At 33.5% G+C, this 23,935-nt stretch overlaps 1 protein-coding gene across 2 annotated transcripts in view; it reads right to left on the bottom strand.

Moving 5' to 3' along the window:
• The window catches only part of STXBP5L (syntaxin binding protein 5L), a 303,406-nt gene that overhangs the window by 47,213 nt on the left and 232,258 nt on the right, over positions 1-23,935 (bottom strand). Inside the window, exons 18-20 of one of the 2 annotated variants that reach the window (XM_069472686.1) lie at positions 18,490-18,641; positions 16,046-16,117; positions 5,550-5,615 (exon numbers count right to left, since the gene is read on the bottom strand). In XM_069472686.1, the coding sequence (XP_069328787.1) occupies positions 5,550-5,615; positions 16,046-16,117; positions 18,490-18,641 (290 nt within the window). The remainder of the gene's footprint in view (positions 1-5,549; positions 5,616-16,045; positions 16,118-18,489; positions 18,642-23,935) is intronic. The other variant, XM_069472687.1, reaches the window with a different exon arrangement.

Genomic DNA, 23,935 nt, shown 5'->3' with positions numbered 1-23,935 from the left:
TTAAGTAAGATATAGTAAACTGTTGGCACTTTTCCCTGAAAGATACATTTCACATATTTTAACAAATGTAACATTTAATGATTACAAAGCTGTCATAAGAAAAAAAATCTCATTCCTCAATTATAATTCCTTATAATTTAAAGTTGCTACTAAAGAAGAGGGGACCCGTCCAGTAAACAAGTATCAAGTAAGGTATTGAAGTGATAAGCAAATCTTATCACAGTCCATCATTTTTGCCCCAAGTATCATAATTCAACAGTAGTCAAAACTTTCCTTCTTTGAAGCAAACTTCTTAATTACATGAAAAGTTCTCTGAGTGTGTCTTGCAATTAAAAAAAAAAGGGGGTAGTGGTGGTGGTGGTGGTGTGGTCCAACATCTGCTCTAACATTAATAAAAGAAGAAGCATCATAGGCAGAGGGCTAAAAGCAGGATGTCTACTGAAAACTTATAGCAATTATCATAATTAATTATGAAATATTAAAAGCCTTATCCCTGATCCTGGGAACAAGGAAAAAATGTCTGCTAACACCATAGACTGGGGAACCTGCAGCCTCAAGGCCACATGTGGTCCTCCAGATCCCCAAGTGTGGCACCTTTTAGTGAAAGGATTTGTTCTGTAAAATTTGGATTTAGTCAAAAGGCCTCAAGGATCCAGAAGGCTATAGCAATTAAAACAGTGTGGTTTCAGATAAATGATAGATAAACATGCCAATGGGATAGAACATAAAGTCTATAAACACACACATACACACAAATAGTAAAGTTCATTAATTTGTGGCAGAAGTACCACCTTAGTGCAGTGGGGGAAATGATAATTTCCCCATAAATGGTGCTTATCAATTGGATACCTAAATGGTATAAATAAACTTTGACTCCTTCTTCACATTATATTTGGAAATAAATTCCTAATGAAACTTTAATTTAAATATGAAAGGTAAAACAGTAAGATTTCTAGAAAATAATATGGAAAAATAGCTTTATGATCTTGGGGTGGACAAAGGTTTTCTTTAAACAAAACACATTAAGCACTAACAAAGAAAAGATTGGTAAATTGAATTACATTAGCATTAAAAATTTCTCATTAAGAGACTAATTTTAAGAGAATGAAGGCAAGCTACAGAGTGGGAGAAAATATTTTACACTATGTATATCCAGCAAAAGACTTCTATTCATTATACACACACACATATACACACACACACACACACAGAATTCCTATAAATAAGAAATCAGTAAGCAAAAGTTGGCAACCCAAGAACAACGAGCAAAAACCCTTATATATCTTATAAAAGTGGGTATTAAAATAGCCAATAAACATAAGAAATCATTAGACATTAGGAGTACACAATTCAATTAAATTCCACAATGACATATTACTACATACACTTCAGAATGACTAAAATGGGGAAAGAAAACCCCAATATCAAACATTGGCAAGTATGCGGCACAAACAGAACTCTTATAGTCAGTAAAAGTAAAATTGGTGCAACCACTTTAGAAAACTCACTGGAATTATTTACTAAAGCTGAACATATGCATACCCTATGACCCAAAAATTCCACTCCCAGATACATATGCAACAGAAATGAATTAATATTTGCATTGAAAAGATATAAGATTGGTCATATCAGCTTTATTTATAATAGTCCTGAACTGAAAACCACTAAATGTTCAGTAACAATAAACTGCATAAATAAATTGAGGTATAGTCATATAATGGAATATTATACAGCAATAAAATCATGCAGCAACATAGATAACTATCATATATATAATGTTGGGCAAAATAAGCAAGAAACAAAAAATAAATACTGTATAATTCCATTCATGTGAGAATCCTGCAAAACTAATTCATGGTGATAAAACCCACAAAACTAATAATCTATAGTGATTAAAGTCAGAATAGTAGATACCTTTGTGGAGGTTAGTGGCTGAGAGGTACGTGGGGGAGGCTTCTGAGGTTCTAGTAATGTTCTCTATTTTGATCTGGGTGTTGTTTAGACAGTATATTCATTGTAATAGCTAATCTAGCTGAATCCTTTAGATTTATGTACTATGAGGCTTTTATACTAAACCTCAGTAAAAAATATTTACCCAAAAAGAGGTAGGGCCAAGGTATACAGAAATATTCCAAATAAAATACCCAAGAGCTGTGGTATTAACAGTAAACAAGGTGGAATTCAGGCGAACAATATATGATATGAAATGAACAATGGTGACTAATGGTAAAGGTTGTAATTTAAAACGTGGATATACTTTTAAAATATCTAAACATAAAATAAGACAGCATGAATATTCTTAAAAATAAAAACATACCAGATACAAAGAAAAAGAGCCAGAAGTACATTATTAATAGAATATTTTAATTCACCTATTCTTCATCCTTGACAAGTAAAATAATCAAAATGTAAGTAAGGACCTTAAAGACTTAAATAACATAACAAGGTAATATTTATAGCTATTTAATGCTACATATTTACTTTAAATAACTTTTGGGTCAAAAAAATATAAGCAAATTGCCTACCATATAGAAAATGATGCTAATAAAATCCCAACTTATTGAAAACTATGTGATACATTTAAGGCAGAGTTCAAAGAGAAATTCATCATTGAATACTTATATTGATATGTAATAAATAATAAATGAATTAAGCATATACCACAAAAAGTTGAAAAGGGAAAAATAAAATGAGACAAAGGAAAGCAGAAGTAACTAATAAAGATCAAAGCAGAAATTAATAACTTAACAAAAAAGTTAAACCTATTGCTTGGAACGGACGCGCTTGAAGCTCTGACTCGGGGGGATGGGTGGTACATGGGCAATATATATAACCTGAACTTTTATACACCCATAATAAGCTGAAATTAAAAAAAAAAAAAGTCAGCAAACTAAGACCTGTGGGCCAAATTGGCCCCCGACTGTTTTGTAAATAAAGTTTTCTTGGCACTCAAAAAAAAAAAAAAAAGATAAGTAAATCAATTGTTAGATAGCCCAATTAAGGAAAAATAGAACACCAAATAATGAAAATATTTTTGTTTAAAGAGAAAATATAAATACACAAAATGAGAAATTATAAGGGGTATGCGATTTGATAGAGGAATTTTACTAAAACTTTAAGGAGTAGATAATCCCAATAGTTCTTGGGCATAAAGAAATAAGAGCCTTAGAAGAAAAGATTGATGTCTGATTACAAAAAAATTGCTCAAGGAAAAAAATACTACAAGCAAAGTTAAATTGAGAAAAATATTTAGATATCATGTCATAAAGGGATAATCTACTTAGTTTATGAAGAGGTTCTACCAATTGATATAAAAAGGACAAATGACTATAGAAAATATGCAAAGTATATGCATAGATGATTCACCAAAAAAAAAATTAAAGAGCTCTTAAACATAGAAAAAGGTGCTCAACATCACTTATGAGAAAGGTAACTTAATATAAAACACTGACATATCCTTTTTACCTACAATATTTGCAAAAAAATTGATAACCAATGTTTGTATGTTATCACCAGAAGAAGAGAAAACTGTTGCAAACCTTAAGGTGAGCAATTTGGGAGTATCTATACAAATTAGACAGGCATCTACTCTTTGACCTAGCAACTCCAATTTTAAAAATTTATCACATAGATATACCTACACAAATTTAAAATGAGGTATGTACCAAGTTTAGTCATTGCAGCATTGTTTATAATAACACATTGGTAGCAAACTAAATGCCCTTTAATAGGTGAATTGATTAAATAAATTACAGTACATGTATGCAATTCAGTATTATACAACTATAAAAAAGGAAGTGCTTTATATAACAACACGGAAAGACAAGATACATTGTAAAGTGAAATGAGCATGATATAGTAAAGCACATAAAGCAGGACACAAAAAAAGAATATATGTCTTTTTGGTTTGTTTACAAACACAAATTATCTGGAAGGATAAATAATAAGCTAATAATGTTTATTTTTCAGGAGGATGGTAACAATGCATGGGGGCATGACGAGTGGGAGAGTTTTATTCAATTTCTTTTTGATGTTTGAACCATATAAATAACATTATTAGTCAAATTCAGATTATGAATGAGAATTTAAAATTAGGTTAAGTTATATAAATTTGATATAGGACATTGAATTGTATCTTATATTGAAGATTTATGACTATAGTAAAATATGATCAAAATAATATTTTAGGATATTAGTTTTGCAACAAGACGTGCAAAATGAATTGTAAGAGGGAGAGACAGAAAGCAGAGACACCTGCTAGAACATTTCTGTGATACTCTAGTTATGGTGTAATAAATACCTCAATTAGAATGGTGCCAATGAGAATGCAAGAGAAAGGATAAGGATATGAAAAATTTTCAAAATAAAAGCAATAAAATAAGGATTGAAAAGATACAATTGAAAAGAAAAATTTATACAGGACATACCTAGATTCAGATAGCTTAGATTCCCAAAGAATGAGGATAAAGAACTAACAACTTTTAAGTAACAGAATAAATTGAAGAAATGTTGCAATTCTAAATTCCTTTTTTGAAGTCCAAATTCATTGCTTTATAAAGACCTTATTATATTTTTATAAATTTGTATAAGTTCAAATAAAAATAATGCATATGAAAAGAAATTATAATTTTTTGATACTCTATAAAAACATATCTACAGTTCAGTATCAAAGATATACCTAATATTTTTGGTGCTTAAAAACTTGCACAATATGGGGGGGGAGGGAATGGGTGTATACCTACATAATAAGTGTGATGCACACTGTCTGGGGAATGGACATGCTTGAAGCTCTGACTCGGGGTGGGGGGGTGGCATGGGCAATATACATAACCTAAACTTTTGTACCCCCATAATATGCTGAAATAAAAAAATAAAGAAAAAAAACTTGCACAATAATATATATACATTATAGAAAAGTCTTAATATTTAGATAAATAAAATTGGAAAAATAGGTAAATCACTCATAATCCCACTACCCCAAAATGTCTGTTAACTCTTTTTCAACATACAGTACCTTAAAGCCTTATTCTTAGGAATCTTTATCTCAAATTTTTTGTATATTTTAATGGGCACACACTTTATCTTGATGTTTTACTTCACACCATATTATATTATCATTTTTCTTTCTCTCTCAATGAATATACATATTACCAAACGGTGGTCCAAGGAATGGTATCATTTGCTCCTGACGTATAGTGTCTGTTTCCCGCTAATTTAGTTCTAGCCATAGATGACAAAGTTTGTATATATTACCAATTGTATTTGATACTTACTAATAAGCATTATTAATGTATCTGTGAAATATCTTCCTTTAAAATATTTTTAAAAGTATTGTACTTATATCTCTGATGCTAATTTTATTTTGGGTCAGAAATATTTTTAAAGACATTTATTTCTATTTGATTTTGGGGATCAAATATATGGTAAATTTGAGAAATGGAATTATATTTAATTACTAAAATTATAAATTTCACATAAAATTAAAAAAATAAAGCAACAGATTACTGCAGTGAATTACCAGAAACCTGAAAAATACCACTCATGTTTACCTGAAGTAGGAGACTTGCAGCGCTCAAGTTCCAGGGGAACTGGACTGTCATTCAGTTCAGTTAAACCTGAAAATACAATAGCAAAAAAAATAAAAAAATAAGAAAATAAATTTTGCTAGCACTTTGTAGGTAATTTTTATTTCTTGATTCCTATACGTTTAAAAAGGCTTTTTCTTCTTGTGAAAACTACTTTCCCATGTCTATGTTATGTCAATTATTCTGAAAATTTGTTTAAACAAATGATACAGGAAAAAATAAGGAGCAATAACTGATTGACATACAAGGGTAATAAACATGAATGAAGGAAAGATATAAAATCCTTTTTTTTATTGTTTTCATAGCAAATGGCTACTTTAATAAATGACCCAATTTCATCTGAAAACAGAGCATGAATAATAAGAATTAGAAGGGGTTTTTTTAAAAGACTTAATCAAATCTTCTTTCAGGAGAAATGGTTATTGCCTTTCAAAAGATACTTAAGGAGATGCTATAAATTTAAAATTTTATACTTATTTATAAAAATATAGTATTGTGTATTAAATATTAAATGATTTGTTCAATGATATCGAATTACTTCTTATAACAAAAACTACATTTTTCTCTTATTTCTAGTATTTCTTGGTTTCTATTCTGTCACTTTCCTGACAAATATAAGATAGGCAAAACAGATTAATAAATATTTTGTAATTCTCATTACCAGCCAGTCTGCAATCCTATGGCATTTGTAAAATGTCCTTCATTATGGTTCTTCTATCCTTGTTGGATAGTCTCAGGTACTTTTTCTTTTGTAAATAAATATTCATAGTTTCTACTTTCATGCAATTCTCTATACCCAGACACACTTGAGAACTATTGTCAATGACCAAATCATCTTAGTTCATATTCTTTCCCATACCTTCTTTATATAATTGGTACCAATAAACTTGCTGTAGGTCCAAAAAAATATAGAATTTTGGAACTGAAAAGGCCCCTTGTGACAACCTAGCCCAATTCTTATGTTTTATAAATTAGAAACTGTAAATTCAAAGGTTTAAGCTGTTTATTCAAAGTCACAGAATTAAGTCAATGGCAGAGCTTAAGTAGAACCCAGAACTCAGATTTTACGTACTATATTATTCTGAATTAATATCATTTCAATTGCTCGTAGGGTTTTGAGTACCAATTGCAAGGTTTATTGTTTGCTCTATTTCTTACTTCACTGAAAGTTTAACTTGATGATATTTAACTTAATGCTCATCCAATTTTTGAATTTCTAGTTATAATCATAATACACTTATAATATTTACTAATATAAATATTACTATTAATCTGGAAGTAGACATTCACCAAACTTAATTATCTTAAGTAAAGCCATAATCCTAGAGATACAAATTGGATAGGAAAAAGTTTATGACTAAATAAGGAGTAAATGTTAATTTACAGAGTTGCTATAAAAATACCCCTGGTACTGGTTGAAAGTTTATTGATTTAAACAGGCTTTGTTATCTGACAGAAAATTAGAAGTGTAGGTTATCAAGGAGAGGAGACTACTAGAACTAGAAACACTAAGTAGCAGAATAACAAAAAGTAGGCAGAAAGAGGAGCTATTATGACTAGTGAGTGATCTGAAACCGTGTAATAGAGCAGTGTCTTACAGATCTCAGAAAGATTTTGAAGATATCACTAAAAGTTGAGTCAATTAAATTTACTGAATGCCTAATGTGTCACATGTTCTCTGTAGTAGTAATAATATTAATAGTAACTAGTACGTATTATTTTGTACCTAGTACCTTCATAAATCATCCTTTTTACACCTACCAATACTGAGAGGGGTTATATTACTCCCATTGTACTCCCTCTGTAAGAAAACAGAGGCAGAAAGCTATTACATAAATTCTCCTACTTTACACAGCTAAGAGGTAGGAGAGCAGGGATTTTATCACTATAGTATGTCTAGTAAGCAAGAATATATTATGTATATGTTAGAAAGAGTTCCATCAAAATTTTAAAATAAAAAACTTGGTGGTTAAAGAGCTAACCTTCATTTGTCTGAAAAATATCACATTTTCTATTTCTGTACTATCTTTTGAATCTGTTGTTTTCTCTAGTTCCTTCTAAACTCATACTTTCCTGATGAAAGTAAGAACTGGACTGAATGTGGACATAATAATAATAAAACTATTTCCATGTGTCAATTTATAATGTGTCCAAATCCTAAACTAAACATTTTTATAGTCATTCAATCCTATATAATTATTCAAAATAATCATTATTTTAAAATAAAAATCTAAATTTTTTTTTCTGACTACAGAAGTAATGCTGGCTGGGTACAGTGGCTCACACCTGTAATCCCAGCACTCTCGGAGGATGAGGTGGGAGGAATATTTGAGGCCAGGAGTTTGAGACCAGCCTGGGCAACACAGTCCCTGTCTATAAAAAATAAAAAAGTTAGCCAGGTGTGGTGGCCCATGCCTGTAGTCCTAGCTACTTGGAAGGCTGAGTCAGGACAATTGCTGGAGTCCAGGAGTTCGAGGCTGCACTGAGCTCTGACAGCGCCCCTGTAGGCCACAACAGAGTGAGACCCTGTCTTCAAAAACAAAAAAAGTAGAAGAAGAAGAGCTAATGCTTTGTGCCTGTAGAAAACTTGGAAGATTCAGAAAGGAGGGAGAGGTAAAAACAATATGATTTAATCATAATTTGGCTTATTTTCTTCCTTTTATGATTATTTTTACCCCAATAAGGAAAGTTTAATATTCTGATTTTTCTATATAACACTATTTCATAAATGATTCCTCCATTTCATAAAAATTTCATCAAATCATTATAAGGATATACCATGCTTTTTATTTAACATTTCTCTATTGTGAAACATTTAACTTTTCCAGTCTTTACTACTTTACTATACTAAACAATACTATAATAAATAACTATGTGTGGAAATTTTTAGTTTTTTTTTTTTTTTTTGCTATGAAAGATTTCCATAATCTTTCCACTATGATACAACAGCAACACCAGCAACATTTTACATTTTCACCAGCAACTATGAGAGTTCTTATTGTTCAGCATCTATACCAACACTAGGTATCATTAGTCTCTTAAAATCTTAGTCCTTCTAGTTATAATAGTATCTTATTATGATTTTAATTTCACTTTCCCTGGTTACTACTGAGAATTGGAACCTCTGTATGTGCTTATTGGCTAATCATATGTCTGTCTTTGTGATGTACCTACTCAAGTTTTTGGCTAATTTTTTTCATGTTAGACTGCTTATCTTTTTGTTATGTAGTTTCAAGAATTCTTTATATATTTTATATAAGAATATTTTGTCAAATGTAGGTATGGTGAATATTTTCTTCCAGTGTGTCTTTTAATTTTCTTAGTGGTGTCTTTTGATGGCATAAATTTAATTTACTTGAAGGACAATTTATTATTTTTTCTTTTATTGTGATTTCTTTTTGTTTCTTAAGTCATCAGTGCCAAAGTCATGGTCATGAAAATATTATTCTTTGTTTTCTTCTAGAAGCTTTTTAATTTTTAGCTTTCATTTTTAGGTCTATAATTCAACCCAAAGTAATTTTTGCTTATAACATGAGGTAGGGATTAAGGCCCACTTTTTCCCTATTTGTTTCCCCAGTTGTTCCACCATTAGTTGTTAAAAAGACTTTCCTTTCTTCATTGATTTTTATTGGTGTCTTTGGCAAAAATAAATTGACCATACATATATGGGTCTATTTCTGGACTCTTTATTCTATAATCATTGTTCTTTTGTCTTTTTACAACTACCATACTACCATAATTAATGTAGTTTTATAACACATCTTGAAATCAGGTAATGAAATCCTTCAATTTTATTCTTTTCCAAGATTGTTTTAGTTATTATAGATCCTTTGCATTTCCATATAAATTATAGAATCACTTTGCCAAGTTCTACAAATATGCTAGATTTTTATTGGACTGTGATAAGCATAGAGATTAATTTGGTAAAATAAATATCTTTATAAAATTTGAGTTTTCCAACCCACAAACATGGTATTCCCCTCCATTTGAATGACTTTTAAAAATAATTTAAAATTCAATTTCTTTCTGCAATATTTTGGAGATTTTGGTATAGAAGTCTTGTATATGGCATTTTTCACGTCTTCTATTTCTTTTTTGATCTTCGGCATAGTTTACATATCCATTATTAAAAGTGGGATACTGAAATTTCCAACAATTATTGTTAAATGGTTTATTTCTCCCTTCTGTTAGGTATTGCTTCACGTAATTTGTAACTTTTATTAGGGCCATATATGTTTATAATTGTTATATCTTCTTGAGTGATTGATACTTTTATCATTATAAAATGTTCCTCTGTATTTCTAGTAACTTTTTTTGCTTTAAAATCTATTTTTTCTGATATTTCAGCTTTCTTAGGGTGGTTCTCTACCATTATTTTTTCTCATCCTTTTACTTTTTTATTTTCAACCTGTTTACATCTTCAAATCTAAAGTGTGTCTCCTGAAGACAGCAAACAGTTGGACCTTGATTTTTTTAAAGAAATTCAGTCACATAATCTATGTCTTTTGATTAGATTGTTTAATCCATCCATATTTAACATTATTGATATAGTTGGATTGCACTTGTCATTTTCCTTTTGGTTTTCTTTATGTCTCATGTCTTTTGTTTCTCTAGTCCTCCATTACTACTTTGTTTGGCATTAAGTGAATATTTTCTATCATAACATTTTAATTCTTTTAATGAATCTTTCACCATATTTTTTGGAGTTTTCCTAGTGGTTACTGTAGGACTTACCATATACATCTTATCAGAATCTACTTCAGATGTATGCTAACAATTCTAGTAAGATATAGAAACATTACTTTTTAATAGCTCTAGACTCTCTTATGTGCTGTTACTGGTATGCATATTACATCTATACATGTTACAAACCCGATAAAATATTGTTATAATTATTACCTTATATACATGATTTTATGCCTTTTATAAAAACTGATAAATAAGGAGAACAAGCAAAAATTCATAACCTTCTGATTTACCATTTCTGGTCTCTTCATTTGTTCTGGTGGACCCAGGTTATCATCTGGGATAACCTGCTTACTCAAATACAACTTCACTCCCATCCACTTCCTTTGTGCTCTTATTGACAAATATATTTCATTTCTATATGTTATAGACCCAAAAGGTAACAATTATATACATGTTGTTTTAGAAATTGCTTTAAAATTAGTATCAGTTAAGAGAAGAAATATGCATTTATATTGTCTTTAATAATTACATAATTAATAATATTCCATTTTTTGCTAGACATAAGATTCTTGGTTGATAGTGTTTTTTTTTTTTTCCTTTAGATCACTTTGAATATGTCACCCCACTGCCTTCTGGCCTCCATTTTTTATGATGATCTGTTAATCTTATAGGAGTTCCTTTGTGATAAGTCATTTTTCTCTTACTGCTTTCAAGATTTTCTCTTTGTCTTTATCTTTCAGCAAGTCTACTATGATGTATCTGGTGGTAGAGATTTTTGTATTTACCCTTCTTGGAGTTCATGAGCTTCTTGGATGTATAGATTAATGATTTTCATCAAATTCATAAGTTTTCAGTCATTGCTTCTTCAAATATTTTTTCTGCTTCTCTCTCTCCTCTTCTGATGATCCTACTATGTGTATGTTGGTGCACTTAATGGTGTCCCGTGTCTCTCTGAGGCTTTGTTCATTTTTCTCCATATTTTTCTCTCTTCAGAATGCACTGTCTCTATCAGTCTATTTTAAAGTTTGCTGGTTCTTAATTCTGCCAGCTCAAATCTACTGTTGAGACCTACTAATAAATTTTTCTTTTCACTTGTACTTTTCAACTCTAGAATTTCCATTTGGTTCTTCATATAACTTCTATCTCTTAATTAATATTCCCTATTTTTAAGCATGTTTCTTATACATATTTATAATGGCTGCTGTGAGATCTTGGTCTGTTAAATCCAATGTTTGGCCTCTCCCACAGGCAATTTATGTTGTCTTGTTTTTTCCTGTGAATGGATCACACTTTCCTGTTTGCATGTCTCATAATATTTTGTTGAGCACTGGACATTTTAGGTAATATTTGTTAGTAATTCTGGATACTGATTACTAATTCCCCTCCTCATTCCAGTTTTTGTTGTTGCTTTCTTGTTTATTTGTTGAATGACATGGCTAGACTATTTTAGTGAAGTTTATTTCTCATACATTGTGAAGACTGGTGTTGCTTCTCAGAAGGCACAGCCTTCAGTACACATACAGTTACTCTGTAATGGCAGTGATTTTAGCAGGGTTCTCTTTAACTGTCTCTTTTTCTGATAAGTTGCCTGCCTCTGTTAATATCACACACAGCCTATTAGGCTCTACAATCTCAGCCAGGTAATTGCTCTATTATTTTTGACAATTCCCTGAAACATATACTGTGCAATGTTCTGATCTAATTAAATTTTGTCAGGAGTCATTTTTGAGGCTGGTCTTTAAGGTTCAAATCCCAGGACGGTTCTTCTTAGTTATCTCTTTCCTTGGTTCTCACTGGTGAACTAGCTTATCTACGACCTAGCTTGTTCTTAATGAAGTGGAGCTATCAACCTTCTCTAATTTGATTGCCACCAAATTCTCTATTGGCGTTCAGAGCATCGTTAGGCTTGAACTTCACCAAACTTTGTTTCAAATAAAGCCTGTTCCTTTGGGAAGAGCTTCAGAGTTCCCTGTTCTTATAGACTGTCCATCCCTTTGGGCAAAACCTGAGCCATTAGTCTGGGCCCTGGGTTACAGTGGTAACCACTGGTCTTCTCAGCATATCTTTTCTGGCATGAAACCTCTGCCCTGTGAGCAAGATGGGGTGAGGGCAATCAGGGCCTCAGTATTTTTGGCCTGTCATGCCTGGGGAAGAGATTCTGTCCTATAAGTGGGGGATGGGCAGGAGAAAGGAGTCTCTGATTTCTTGGTCACACTTCCCAAGAATTTGGCTTCTTCAACTTGAAGTTGATGAGAAACATTGGCAACCTGGAGCAGGGAGAGAAATTAAGTGGGTTGTTGCTCAAGTGCCACAGATTCTCACTGTTTTCACCAAGTTTCAGTAGATTTTCTCAAATAAATGTTCTTTCATTTACTGTATGCCCTTAGGACAATTTTCAGAAACTTGAAATGGTTGTTTTTAAAATATTTTTCAACAGTCATACTTTTCTGCTGGGGAATGGGTCCATGATGCTCCTCAGGCTGCAATCTGGAAGTCTATCCTGTCCATGGTAATTTTTTAAAAGTTCACTTCCCAATATAAAAATAGTTTTTGAATGATATAAGGGATCTTCAGAGATAATCTTGTCCAATTACATCATTTTAAATTGTTTCATTTTTTAATATATTATTTCACAGATAGTGGGTTAAAAATGAGAAAAAAAGTGGTTTCCGGTTGTAGAATAATGGATTTGGTTTCCAAGGTACCCGAAACTTTAAGACACTTAGAGACACAAGGTCGTACAGTGAAAAGCATATGGAGTCACTTTATTATTGGCCATGAGTTTGGCTCCTACTTATTCTGTGTGACTTTAAGAGATTAATTTCATTTCTTTCAACTTAATTTGTTTTTCATCTGTAAAGAAAGCTACTAATAAATATCCATGTGCCCCAAACAGTTAAAATACCTATTAAGTAATGTAACACTAAGTCAAATTGCCTGGCACAATCCCAAAATAGAATAGACACTCAATGGAACTAGATTCTATCTCCCCAAATATGTACAATGCAGATTTGCTTTTCTGAAAGTTAGGAAATGATTTATGTAAAGACTGTACAGTATCTATTATAACAAGACTGTAGAAATATAACCAGATTATATTATTTAATAGTTAAAGCCAAATTTTCCTAAAATTTATTTTTAAAAGCAAATTGCAGGATATACCTTTGAGTCATTAAAGAATAAGTCCCCTTTCATAATAAATGATATTGATCACCAAGAGAAGACTTTAGGAAATCTGATTTTAAATCCTAGGGCTTGTCTGGGCCCTCATGGAGCCCACTGGTAGGGACATGGAGGATCTCTTTAAGTCCTTATAATGACTTGATTTTACTTCTGACATGATACTTTAAGTCTCTGGTTAGAAGAAACTGTGATTATATTGCAGAATTCCAGTGAACTGAGCAACTACAGAAGCTAGTTTTTCTCTCATTTGTCAAATTTGAAAAGTCCCCTAGCTGTTCATGTGTGACAGAGCCTGCTGCCATGCTCTATACCACTATCATCATCATTTATTTACTGATCTTATGACTTGTGTGGGTATAGAGGATATAAAGAATTTTAGATATGGTCTTCATATTATTGTTAAGCATTTGGAAAGGTAGAGCGTAAGCATAAAAATAAGTAGCCATATAAACAAATCTAGGCTAAGTGCCCACTAAACGGTTCAGACACTACTGTGTACAAGCCTGTACACTGTAGGCATTTAAATAAAGGAATTGGCATAACAAGGCTCTATGGAAGCAGGAAACATTTACTAGTAGGAAGTGAAATTTGAGTAGGGCATTTCCAGAGAAATGATATGAATAAATCATAAAAGTAGTAAGATATAAAAACTTGGCTTAAAGGGAGTGTTTTTGTAGAATAGTAAAAAATTCATCTGAAAATATAGATAGGAATTATATTTTACAGGACCCTGAAAGAAGGTTTTAAAAGGTTTGATTTTTTATTCTGAAAGAAATATAATGAATATAAGGAAATATATTATTGAGCATTTCTCAGAACTTCTTTAAAGGTTACATCATGATTGGTATTGTAGAATTCTGATGAAGTAAGTGCCTGTTTCTGCTTTCTATCCCCAGTCCCTAATTTCACTTCATACCATAAAAGCATTACATGTTTATTACAGAAAAATCAGAAAATATGGTAAAGCTAAAAGAAGAAATTTGTAAAATCCACAATCTCATGTTCCAGAAACTTTTTTGTCTACACACACACACACACACACACACACACACACACCCCATCCTCGTGTAGGGGAATTTCACCTTTAGAAGGCTAAACTGGGATTCAGAAGTCTGAATACGTACGTTAAACCACCTGGAGACTATATACAGAAAGGTTTTTGCCTGAAATCTTTTATGTGGTGTAGGGTATGGATGTGAAAGAATGGTGTAGGGCAGGGGTCAGCAAACTTTGTGTGTACAAAGCAATATAGTAAATATTGTAGGCCTTGTGGGCCATATGGTTTCTGTTACAGCTATTTAACTCTGCCATTGCAGTGTGAAAGCAACCATGGATAATATGTAAATGAATGATCATGGCTGTGTGCCAATAAAACTTTATTATAGAAACTGAAATTTCATATAATTTTCAGAAATGAAGAAATATGAGAGTATCTAGTAAGTTTCTGTTTTAGGAGTAGTAGAAGATAACCAATGTTCTTATAGAAGGCACCAGAAAGAGAGACAGGGGGAAGCACCCCAAAAAGGGATGCTCTGCTAGAGTAGAAAACCAGAGAATATTTATGAGTCAAAATAAGTCACCCCAGACTGGGCACTTCCAGAAAAATTTTAAGGATTTCACAGGAGCTGACTTCCTTAAGCTAGGGGCACAAACTAGTAAAGCTTCAGGTTTTAGAATGATTTGATTCCATTGGTATCTATGAGCTGAGGTCTGAAGAAATTCAGGTTACAAACAACATGAATGTGTGAGTGTGTATATATGCATATATGTATATTTTATACAAATATAAGCCCATTTTGTATATATTGTTAAGCAACCTGCTTTTTTAAATGATATATTGTTTAACATATTATAAACACTTTTTCATGTCAATAAATATTTACCCATAACATCACTAGTACCATCTGCACCTCCAGTAACACACGCCCTTACTCCCCACCATTTCTGCACCAGTTTTTAGAATTGCTTACTTCAGCTTTCTTAAGATATTCATTTGCTACCATGATAAATGTTAATCTTATTTACTCTTTTATTTGTGAACTTAATTTTCCTCTTTCACAGTGTTTGGTACCTAAAATCACCGTAGAAAAGAGTGTTTGTGTATTCTACTTTAATAAAAAGCACCAGAAATTAGGAATACTTAGTTATGTAAAAGAAATATAATTACTTAAGAAAATATTATGGCCCTGTTTAGAATAATGTTATAAAATGGCCAAAAGCACAAGGTTTCCAAAATAAGAAAGCAATAACTTATTATTGATACTGGTATATCAGGTTTATTATATACAAGGACACCATGGCTATTCTGCCTCAAAACAAAAGATAGTTACTCTTGGACATGGTTGGCATGGTTTGAAACAAACACCAAAACAATGGGTATGACTGAATGGGTACATGACAATAAGGATTTAAAATATTTGTATAATAATTTTTATTAAAATTATCAGGTTGCACTTCCATAACAAAACAAAAATTTGCATGCATGCTGAATGTGTTTTTGAAAAACACATTACTGAGCACTGATGTATGGTTTTAACTTAAGCATTATGACTTAAAAATGCTATTTGCCTAACCTTTATAGAACTTACTCTGATAGGAAGTACGGATCCGTTTCGTTAAATCAGGATAAAAGTTAGACAGGCCACGCATGCAAAAGTTGTCTTTGGAACATGCCAGAACACCAGCATCAGCAGCAGGCAGAGGAAAGAGAAAAATATTCTAAAGTGAAAGGAAGTGATATCATACCAGAATCTAGAACAGCCAAGGTGAAGAAATTGCAGCAAGATTAGGTAATCAGAGAGGAGACATTAAAAAATAAATCAATTAAAAAGTAAGAGGTGATAGATGAATGATGAGAATGCAGTAGCTGTAGCAATTTTATTTAATCCAATATCTTATAAAAGTAGATTGTATATTTTTCTTACATGTTTTTACAAAGTATACTTATTTGGCTTGTTAATTAATATGTATGAATTACCTCATTAATATAAAAATGATTATCTTTAATCCATCCATAGTTAAAAAGCTAGGGATTTTAGTCTTTAATATTATTTTTATAATGTGAAGTGACTACTCATAGTCATTTTTTTTTTTTTTTTTTTTTTTTTTTTTTTTTGAGACAGAGTCTCACTCTGTTGCCCAGGCTAGAGTGAGTGCCGTGGCATCAGCCTAGCTCACAGCAACCTCAAACTCCTGAGCTCAAGCGATCCTCCTGTCTCAGCCTCCCGAGTAGCTGGGACTACAGGTATGTGCCACCATGCCCGGCTAATTTTTTCTATATATATTTTTAGCTGTCCATATAATTTCTTTCTATTTTTAGTAGAGGTGGGGTCTCGCTCTTGCTCAGGCTGGTCTCGAACTCCTGAGCTCAAACGATCCGCCCACCTCGGCCTCCCAGAGTGCTAGGATTACAGGCGTGAGCCACCGCGCCCGGCCTATTTTGTACATTAAATACAAACAAAGTTTACTTCATCACAGTTTTTCTTGATTTTAATGTCATCAGAATTCTAAGCTCTAATAGTAATTGTTAAGATTCAATAAATTTAAATTAAATTAAATAACAGTTGTATTGCCTTTGTCAAAATATACACTTTTTCACCCCACTGTGTATATCCATTAAGTAACTTAGATGTTGTCATAGGATTCACAGCTTTTCTGATTGAATTGGCACTTTCAACATTGCAAACAGTGTCTACTACCCCCTAACACCTTCCTACCCTAGAGTCCCTGAACTTCAACCTTCTTTTTTCCAATCATGAGGCAATCTTATGGTACATATATGCACAATTTCTCTAATTCTGTCTTCCTTTCAAATTCAAGTAGTGATAGAGGCAGAACCTGTAGAATTTGAAATTTCCAGCACTCCTAAAATATTGCTAAAAGTTTAGATCCCTACAAAAAAGCCTCAGGCTCTGAAGGAGAAATTTTGTACCCCTGAAAAAGGTCTAAACTAGCAATTTGGAAATGAATGAAGTTTAAAAAATAAAGCTTAACAAAGAAGGAGAATTTAAGTATATCAAGTTTTATTAGTTTAAAAGGGAAATTCGTTTATTATCACGTTGAGATGTTAAATTTGGTACCCCTGCTATTACCAAAATTACACTACCATCATGTACCCTTTTTATTTTTTATTATAAAATATTTTTTCATAGGTGTATGTAGTAAATACTTCAATATTCAATAGATTATTTTAAATAAAACAGAGTAGAAAACTTTAAAGAATTATCTAAAATAACATTAATACTATATAAGTATTTTCACCTGCAAAGCTTTTGTTTAATTTTTTTTATCAGCTAGACTATTGTCAGTGGACAGAAAATACACAAAATTTTGGCAGTGATTACTAAGCCCACTATTTGGATATATAATAAAATTTTAGTAAAACTTTAGATAATTTGGCATATCAAAGTTTGACATTATCTCCTAATTAACCATAGGTTTCTCACCATTTATAGTTAAATAAATTAATTTATTGATCCTGCCAAGAAAAATGCCATCTTTCATAGCATTTTTAAAATGTTAATGCATAACATTTATTGCACTGTGAAATTAACTCTAGGAAAGTCATTATCCAACAAGGAAAAGCAACAGCTACAACATGGAATTAATTTAAAAAATTAAAAGTAGTAAACAACTTAAAATTTTCTTTCTAAAAAGGCCAGACATTTTAGAAGAAAGTTAACCTGTTTAACATAACCACTGCAAGCAGCTTTTTCAACTAGAGAGCCCTAATTTTCATAGCATTTTTACATTGAATAGCTTCTTATTTTGTTATTTCTTAGGAATTCAACCTAAGAAACTTGAGATGATTCCTAACTTCAACCAACAGCAAATTGAAGTTTAAACACTCCCTTGCTCCTTCAAAGATTCTCACTATGTTTCTGTTCAATTCATTTTATTTAACATGGTATTGTAAATGTTATTGAGTTTATTTGCCATGCATTTGAGTAGCATCACAAAAGAAAGACAAGAAGTCTAAAAGTAAGAAAAAAGATGAACTCAAGTTCATAACCCCTCTTGTTTTATCTCCTACCTGCAATGAACTGCTTGTTTTTTCGAGGAGACCGTGGTTGTCGCTGGTATAGGTCACTTGATTTATATAGGTCAAAGGTCCCCATGCTTAACAGTACTGTCTTCTGTATAAAATCCACCACAGCCAACCCATTGCAGTTCCCAAATGCAACTCTGAGAGAGAAAAAAATATGCAACCAGAATGTATCATAACAGGCATGATTATTTTTATCTTTAAATTAAAAATCAGATTGTTGGAAAGGATTGGGGAGGTTGGTTAGTGATTTGTGTAAAGTTAGGAAGGATGCCTTGCCTTTACATTGGGTAGACTGACTTTGTATCCTAGACACAATCATTTAGTGAAAAAAACAGGTATGAACTTCAATCACATTTTATCCCCAGTTTTATCATATAAGTAGTGATGACCCAGTCTGCTCTTTAATTTGATCTTACGTTTTTACAGCGGAATTACACAAAATCTTTCTACTATGCAAGGTCAAGAAATGTCACTAGCTACAGATGCCATTTTTAAAAATAAAATTATAATTATTAGGCTCCAAATTAATAATTCTCTTCTTAAAAAAATAAAAATTAACTTCATATATCAAAAGTTTTGACACATAGTATGCAGATTCTCACATTTCGAACAGATTATCTAGAGAATGCTAGGATTCACTGGGAAAACAAAAGAAAGGACCAAAAGTGGGTAAAGAGAGGATTCAGAGAAACTTGGCATGGCCGAGGCCTAGCTAACAGTTTCAGGAGAAGGACCTGGATATGAAGAAACAGTAAATGAGAAGCCCTCAGGGCTCTACTCTTTGAGTTGAGCTTTTATGATCTTGGCTACAAGAGTACCCCCTGACCCACACAGGTCTTGAGGCTAACATAGGAAGCTGCTTGGAGAGTGCACAGAGATATTGCTCCAGAAAGAGAACTCACGTGGAATCCCACAGGTATCTTAACGTAAAGCAGCTTGATCCAGGGTGCCATTCTAAGAGCCTAGATACTGGGGAAGTACAGACACACCTGCAGCTACTGAGTGGCTCCAAGGAGGGATAGAGGAGCCCAGGTGCTACCGTGTTCCCCTGGAAAGGTCCCCGCTTCCCTGTTCAGGCTGTCATTGAGACTGAGGTGTGAGTGGACAGTATTTTCCACAGTTTCCCATCCATGCTGTTTGCCTGGCTGGGGCCCCAGCCTTTCCAGATGCAGGTCCAAGCTGCCATTTTGAGAGTCTGACACTGTGTACACTCTGCCCTCAGGCTGAGTTTGAGCTTATCTCTCTGCAGCACCTGCCTGGTTTGGAGATGGGTAGGGAAACCAGGCTTTCCAGTTCCCATGTGGGATGGTACCCGCCATCCTGCGGCTGGCTGCTGTGGGACTGAGTCTTGTGCAAACTGCACTCCCCACAGTTTCCTGCCAGCACAGCCTGACTGAGAAGGGCTCCACCCTCTCAGATCACAGGAGCAAAGTACCATTCTAAGAGTTTAAAGCTAGGCAGCACCCTGTCCTTGGGCTTAGTTTGGGCTGATGTAGCTACAGCTCTGCACAGCTGAGGATGGACAGGGGAGCCCAAGCTCTCCTATGTACTCCAAGGACAATTCCCACTTTCCTGCTATAGGATGTAGTGAAACCAAGACATGAGCAGACGGCACTGTATCCAGTATCTTGCCCATGCTGTTTGCCTAGAAGGGGCCCACCCTCTTTGGTCACAGACACAAAGCGCCAGTTTGGGAGTTAAAGGCTGGACCATATGCTGCCCTCAGGCTGACTTAGGGCTGACCCAGCTACAGCTGAACCCAGCTGAACCCAGCTGAGGGACAGAGGAACCCAAGTTCTCCAAAACACACACAGGACAATTCCCACTGCCTGGCTATGGGCTCCTCTGAGACTAAGATGTGAGTGGACTGCACTTCCCATAGTTTCTTGCCCATGTCATTTGCCTGAAAAGGGCCCTGCCCTCTTTGATTGCAAGCCTACAGCCGGTGCCATTTTGAGAGTTTAACACTAGGCGGCTCCCTGCCCTTGGGCTGAGTTCAAGGTGATGTGGCTGTAGGTACCACCTAGTGGGGAAGGGATAGGGGAGACCAATCTCTCCTGAGCACATTTAGGGCAATACCCACTGCCCTGTTACAGGCAGCTGTGAGACTGGGGACTAGTCTACCCAATTTATTGCAGCTACCAGTAACACCAAAATGGACCACTAGGGTCCTAGTGTGTGGCTCCACAACCACTATTGCCACCACCCACACTTTATACCTGCTGTTCAGGGGACTGATAACCGGCCCACACACCTGGAGCAAGCCACCTGAAAGCCCCAAAATTGGCCCTTCAGGATCCACTAACACTGTTGCCAGGGTAAGGTGCTTTGAAGCTTAAAATCAGGCATACTCAGGCCACTGCTTCCATCGCTGGGGCCCCAAAGACTGGCTTGGCTGGCATTCAAGACCCCAGCAAAACTTCATCACAGCTACAATTAATAACTGTTCCCTAAGCCACGAAGGAAATCTCAGATACTACTGACCCTGACTACTGCCCAAAGCAATCTACAGATTCAATTCAATTGCCACCAAAATGTCAACATTATTTTTCACAAAATTAGAAAAAAAATTCTAAAATTCATATGGAACCAAAAAAATAAAAAATAAAAAAAAAAAGAACCCAAATAACCAAAGCAACCCAAAGCAAAAGGAACAAACCTACAGGTATCACATTATCTGACTTCAAATTATACTACAAAGTTATAGTAACCAAAATAGCATGGTACTGGCATAAAAGTAGAACACAAAGATCAGTGGAACAGAATAGAGAACCCAGAAGTAAAACCATATACATGCAACCAACTGATTTTCACAAAAGCAGTCAAAAACATGCACTGGGGAAAGGACACAAGTCAATAAATGTTGCTGGGAAATTGGATACCTATATGCAGAAGAGTAAAACTAGATCCCTATCTCTCACTATATACAAAAATTAACTCTCTAGATGATTTAAAGACTTAAATGTAAGAGGTGACACCATAAAAATCCTAAAAGCAAATGTGGAAAAAAACTCTTCTGGACATTGGTGTAGGCAAAGAATTTATGACTACAACTCCAAAAGCAGATGCAACGAAACAAAAATAGACAAATGGGGACTTAAACTAAAAAATCTTCTGCACAACAAAAGAAATAATCAATAGAGTGAATAGATAACCTCCAGCATGGGAGAAAATATTTCAAAACTAGATGTCTGACAAAGGACTAATACAGAATCTACAAGAAACTCAAACAAATCAGCAAGACAAAAACAAACAACCCCATTAAAATGTGGGCAAATGACATGAATAGGCATTTTTTAAAATAAGATATACAAAATGGCCAAAAAAAGTATGAAAAAATACTCATCACTAATCATCAGAGAAATGCAAATTAAAACCACAATTAGATACTACTTTACTCCAATTAGGATGGCTATTAATAAAAAGTTAAAAAACAATAGATGTTGGAATGGATACAATGAAAAGGGAACACTTAAACACTGTTGGCGAGAATGCAAATTAGAACAACCTCTGTGGAGATTTCTCAAAGTACTAAAAGCAGATCTACCATTCAATCTTCAATCCCATTATTGGGGATCTACCCAGAGGAAAAGAAATCATTATATCAAATGCACTCATATGTTTATTACAGCACAATTCAAAATTAGAAAGATGTGAAATCAACATAAGTGCTCATAAACAGATGAGTAGATGAAGAAAATGTGGTATGTATTTACCATGGAGTACTGCTTAGATATATGAAAGAATGAAATGTCTTTTGTAGCAACATGGATGGAACTGAAGGCTATCATCCTGAGTGAAGTAACTCAGAGACAGAAAAATAAATGCTGCGTGTCCTCACTTATAAGTGGGAGCTAAACTATGGCTACACAGGGCACACAGAGTGGTATAGTGGACATTGGAGACTGACAAGGGGGGCATAGAAGAAGGGAGTGAGGGATGTAAAATTAGCTATTGGGCACAATGTACACTACTTGTGTGATGGGTATATCGAAAGCCCAGATTCCACCACCATACAATATATACATGTAACAGAATTCAACTTGTACCCTCTAAATATACTAAAATAAAAAAAATGGAAAAAAGGTTTTGATACCATATTCAATATAAAGAGATATAAAAATTAATTTTTTCCCATTTTTTGTAATTTTCTTTGTTGCACTTTTTTTTCTTTGTTTCACTTATTAAAAGACAAAGAACACTTTTTTATACATTTGCTGGCCATTAGTCTGTCTTCTCTTGAGAAGTTTCTGTTCATGTCCTTTGCCCATTTATTGATGGGGTTGTTTGATTTTTTCTTGTTGATTTTCTTCAGTTCTATATAGATTCTTGTTATCAGCCCTTTATCGGATGGGTAGAAAGCAAATATTTTCTCCCATTCTGTAGGCTATTTGCTCTAATGATAGTTTCTTTGGCTGTGCAGAAGCTTTTTAATTTGATCAGGTCCCATTTATTTATTTTTGTTGTTGCTGTGAATGCTTTTGGGGCTTCTTCATAAATTATTTGCCTGGGCCGATGTCTGTAAGAGTTTTTCCAACATTTTCTTCTAGAATTCTTATAGTTTCACGCCTTAGGTTTAAGTCTGTTATCCATTGTGAGTTGATTTTTGTGAGAGGTGAGAGGTGCGGATCCTGTTTCAGTCTTCCACATGTGGCTATCTAATTTTCCCAAGACCATTTATTGAATAAGGATTCTTTCCCCCAGTGTATGTTTTTGTCTGCTTTGTCAAAGATCAGATGGCTATATGAAGATGGTTTTATATCTGGGTTCTCAGTCCTGTTCCATTGATCTATATCTCTGTACTTGTGCCAGTACCATGCTGTTTTGGTTACTATGGCCTTGTAGTACAGCTTGAAGTCTGGTAAATTGATGCCTCCTAATTTCTTCTTTTTGCTTAAGGTTGCTTTGGCTATACTGCAAGCATTGTTCAGCATATACAAATAAATAAAAGTGATGCACCACATTAACAGAATGACAGATAATAATTATCTTGATAGATGCAGAAAATCATGTGACACAATTTAACATTGTTTCATAATAAAAACTAGCAACAGATTAGGTATGCAAGGAATATACTTTAATACAATAAAAACCATATATGACAAGGCCACAGGTAGCATCATATTCAATAGCAAAAAGCTGAAAGCTTTTCCTTTAAGATAGTATTACAAGACAAGGATGTCCACTCTTGCTACTTGTATTCAAGTCCTAGCCAGTGCATGCAGGCAAAAAAAATAAGACATCCAAATCAAAAAGGAAGAAGTTAAATTGTCTCTGTAGATGATATGATTTTATATGCACAAAATCCTAAAGAATCCACCAAAAAAAAACTTTAGAATAAATGAATTCAGTAAAGTTGCAGGGTGCAAAATTAACATGCAAAAATCAGTAGCATTTCTATATAATAATAACAAATTAGCCAAAAAAGAAA

The sequence above is a fragment of the Eulemur rufifrons genome, chromosome 7 (genome assembly GCF_041146395.1).
Source record: "Eulemur rufifrons isolate Redbay chromosome 7, OSU_ERuf_1, whole genome shotgun sequence".
Taxonomy (NCBI): domain Eukaryota; kingdom Metazoa; phylum Chordata; class Mammalia; order Primates; family Lemuridae; genus Eulemur; species Eulemur rufifrons.
The sequence above is the reverse complement of the archived record's forward strand: the minus strand, read 5'-3'. Positions and strand labels throughout refer to the sequence as shown.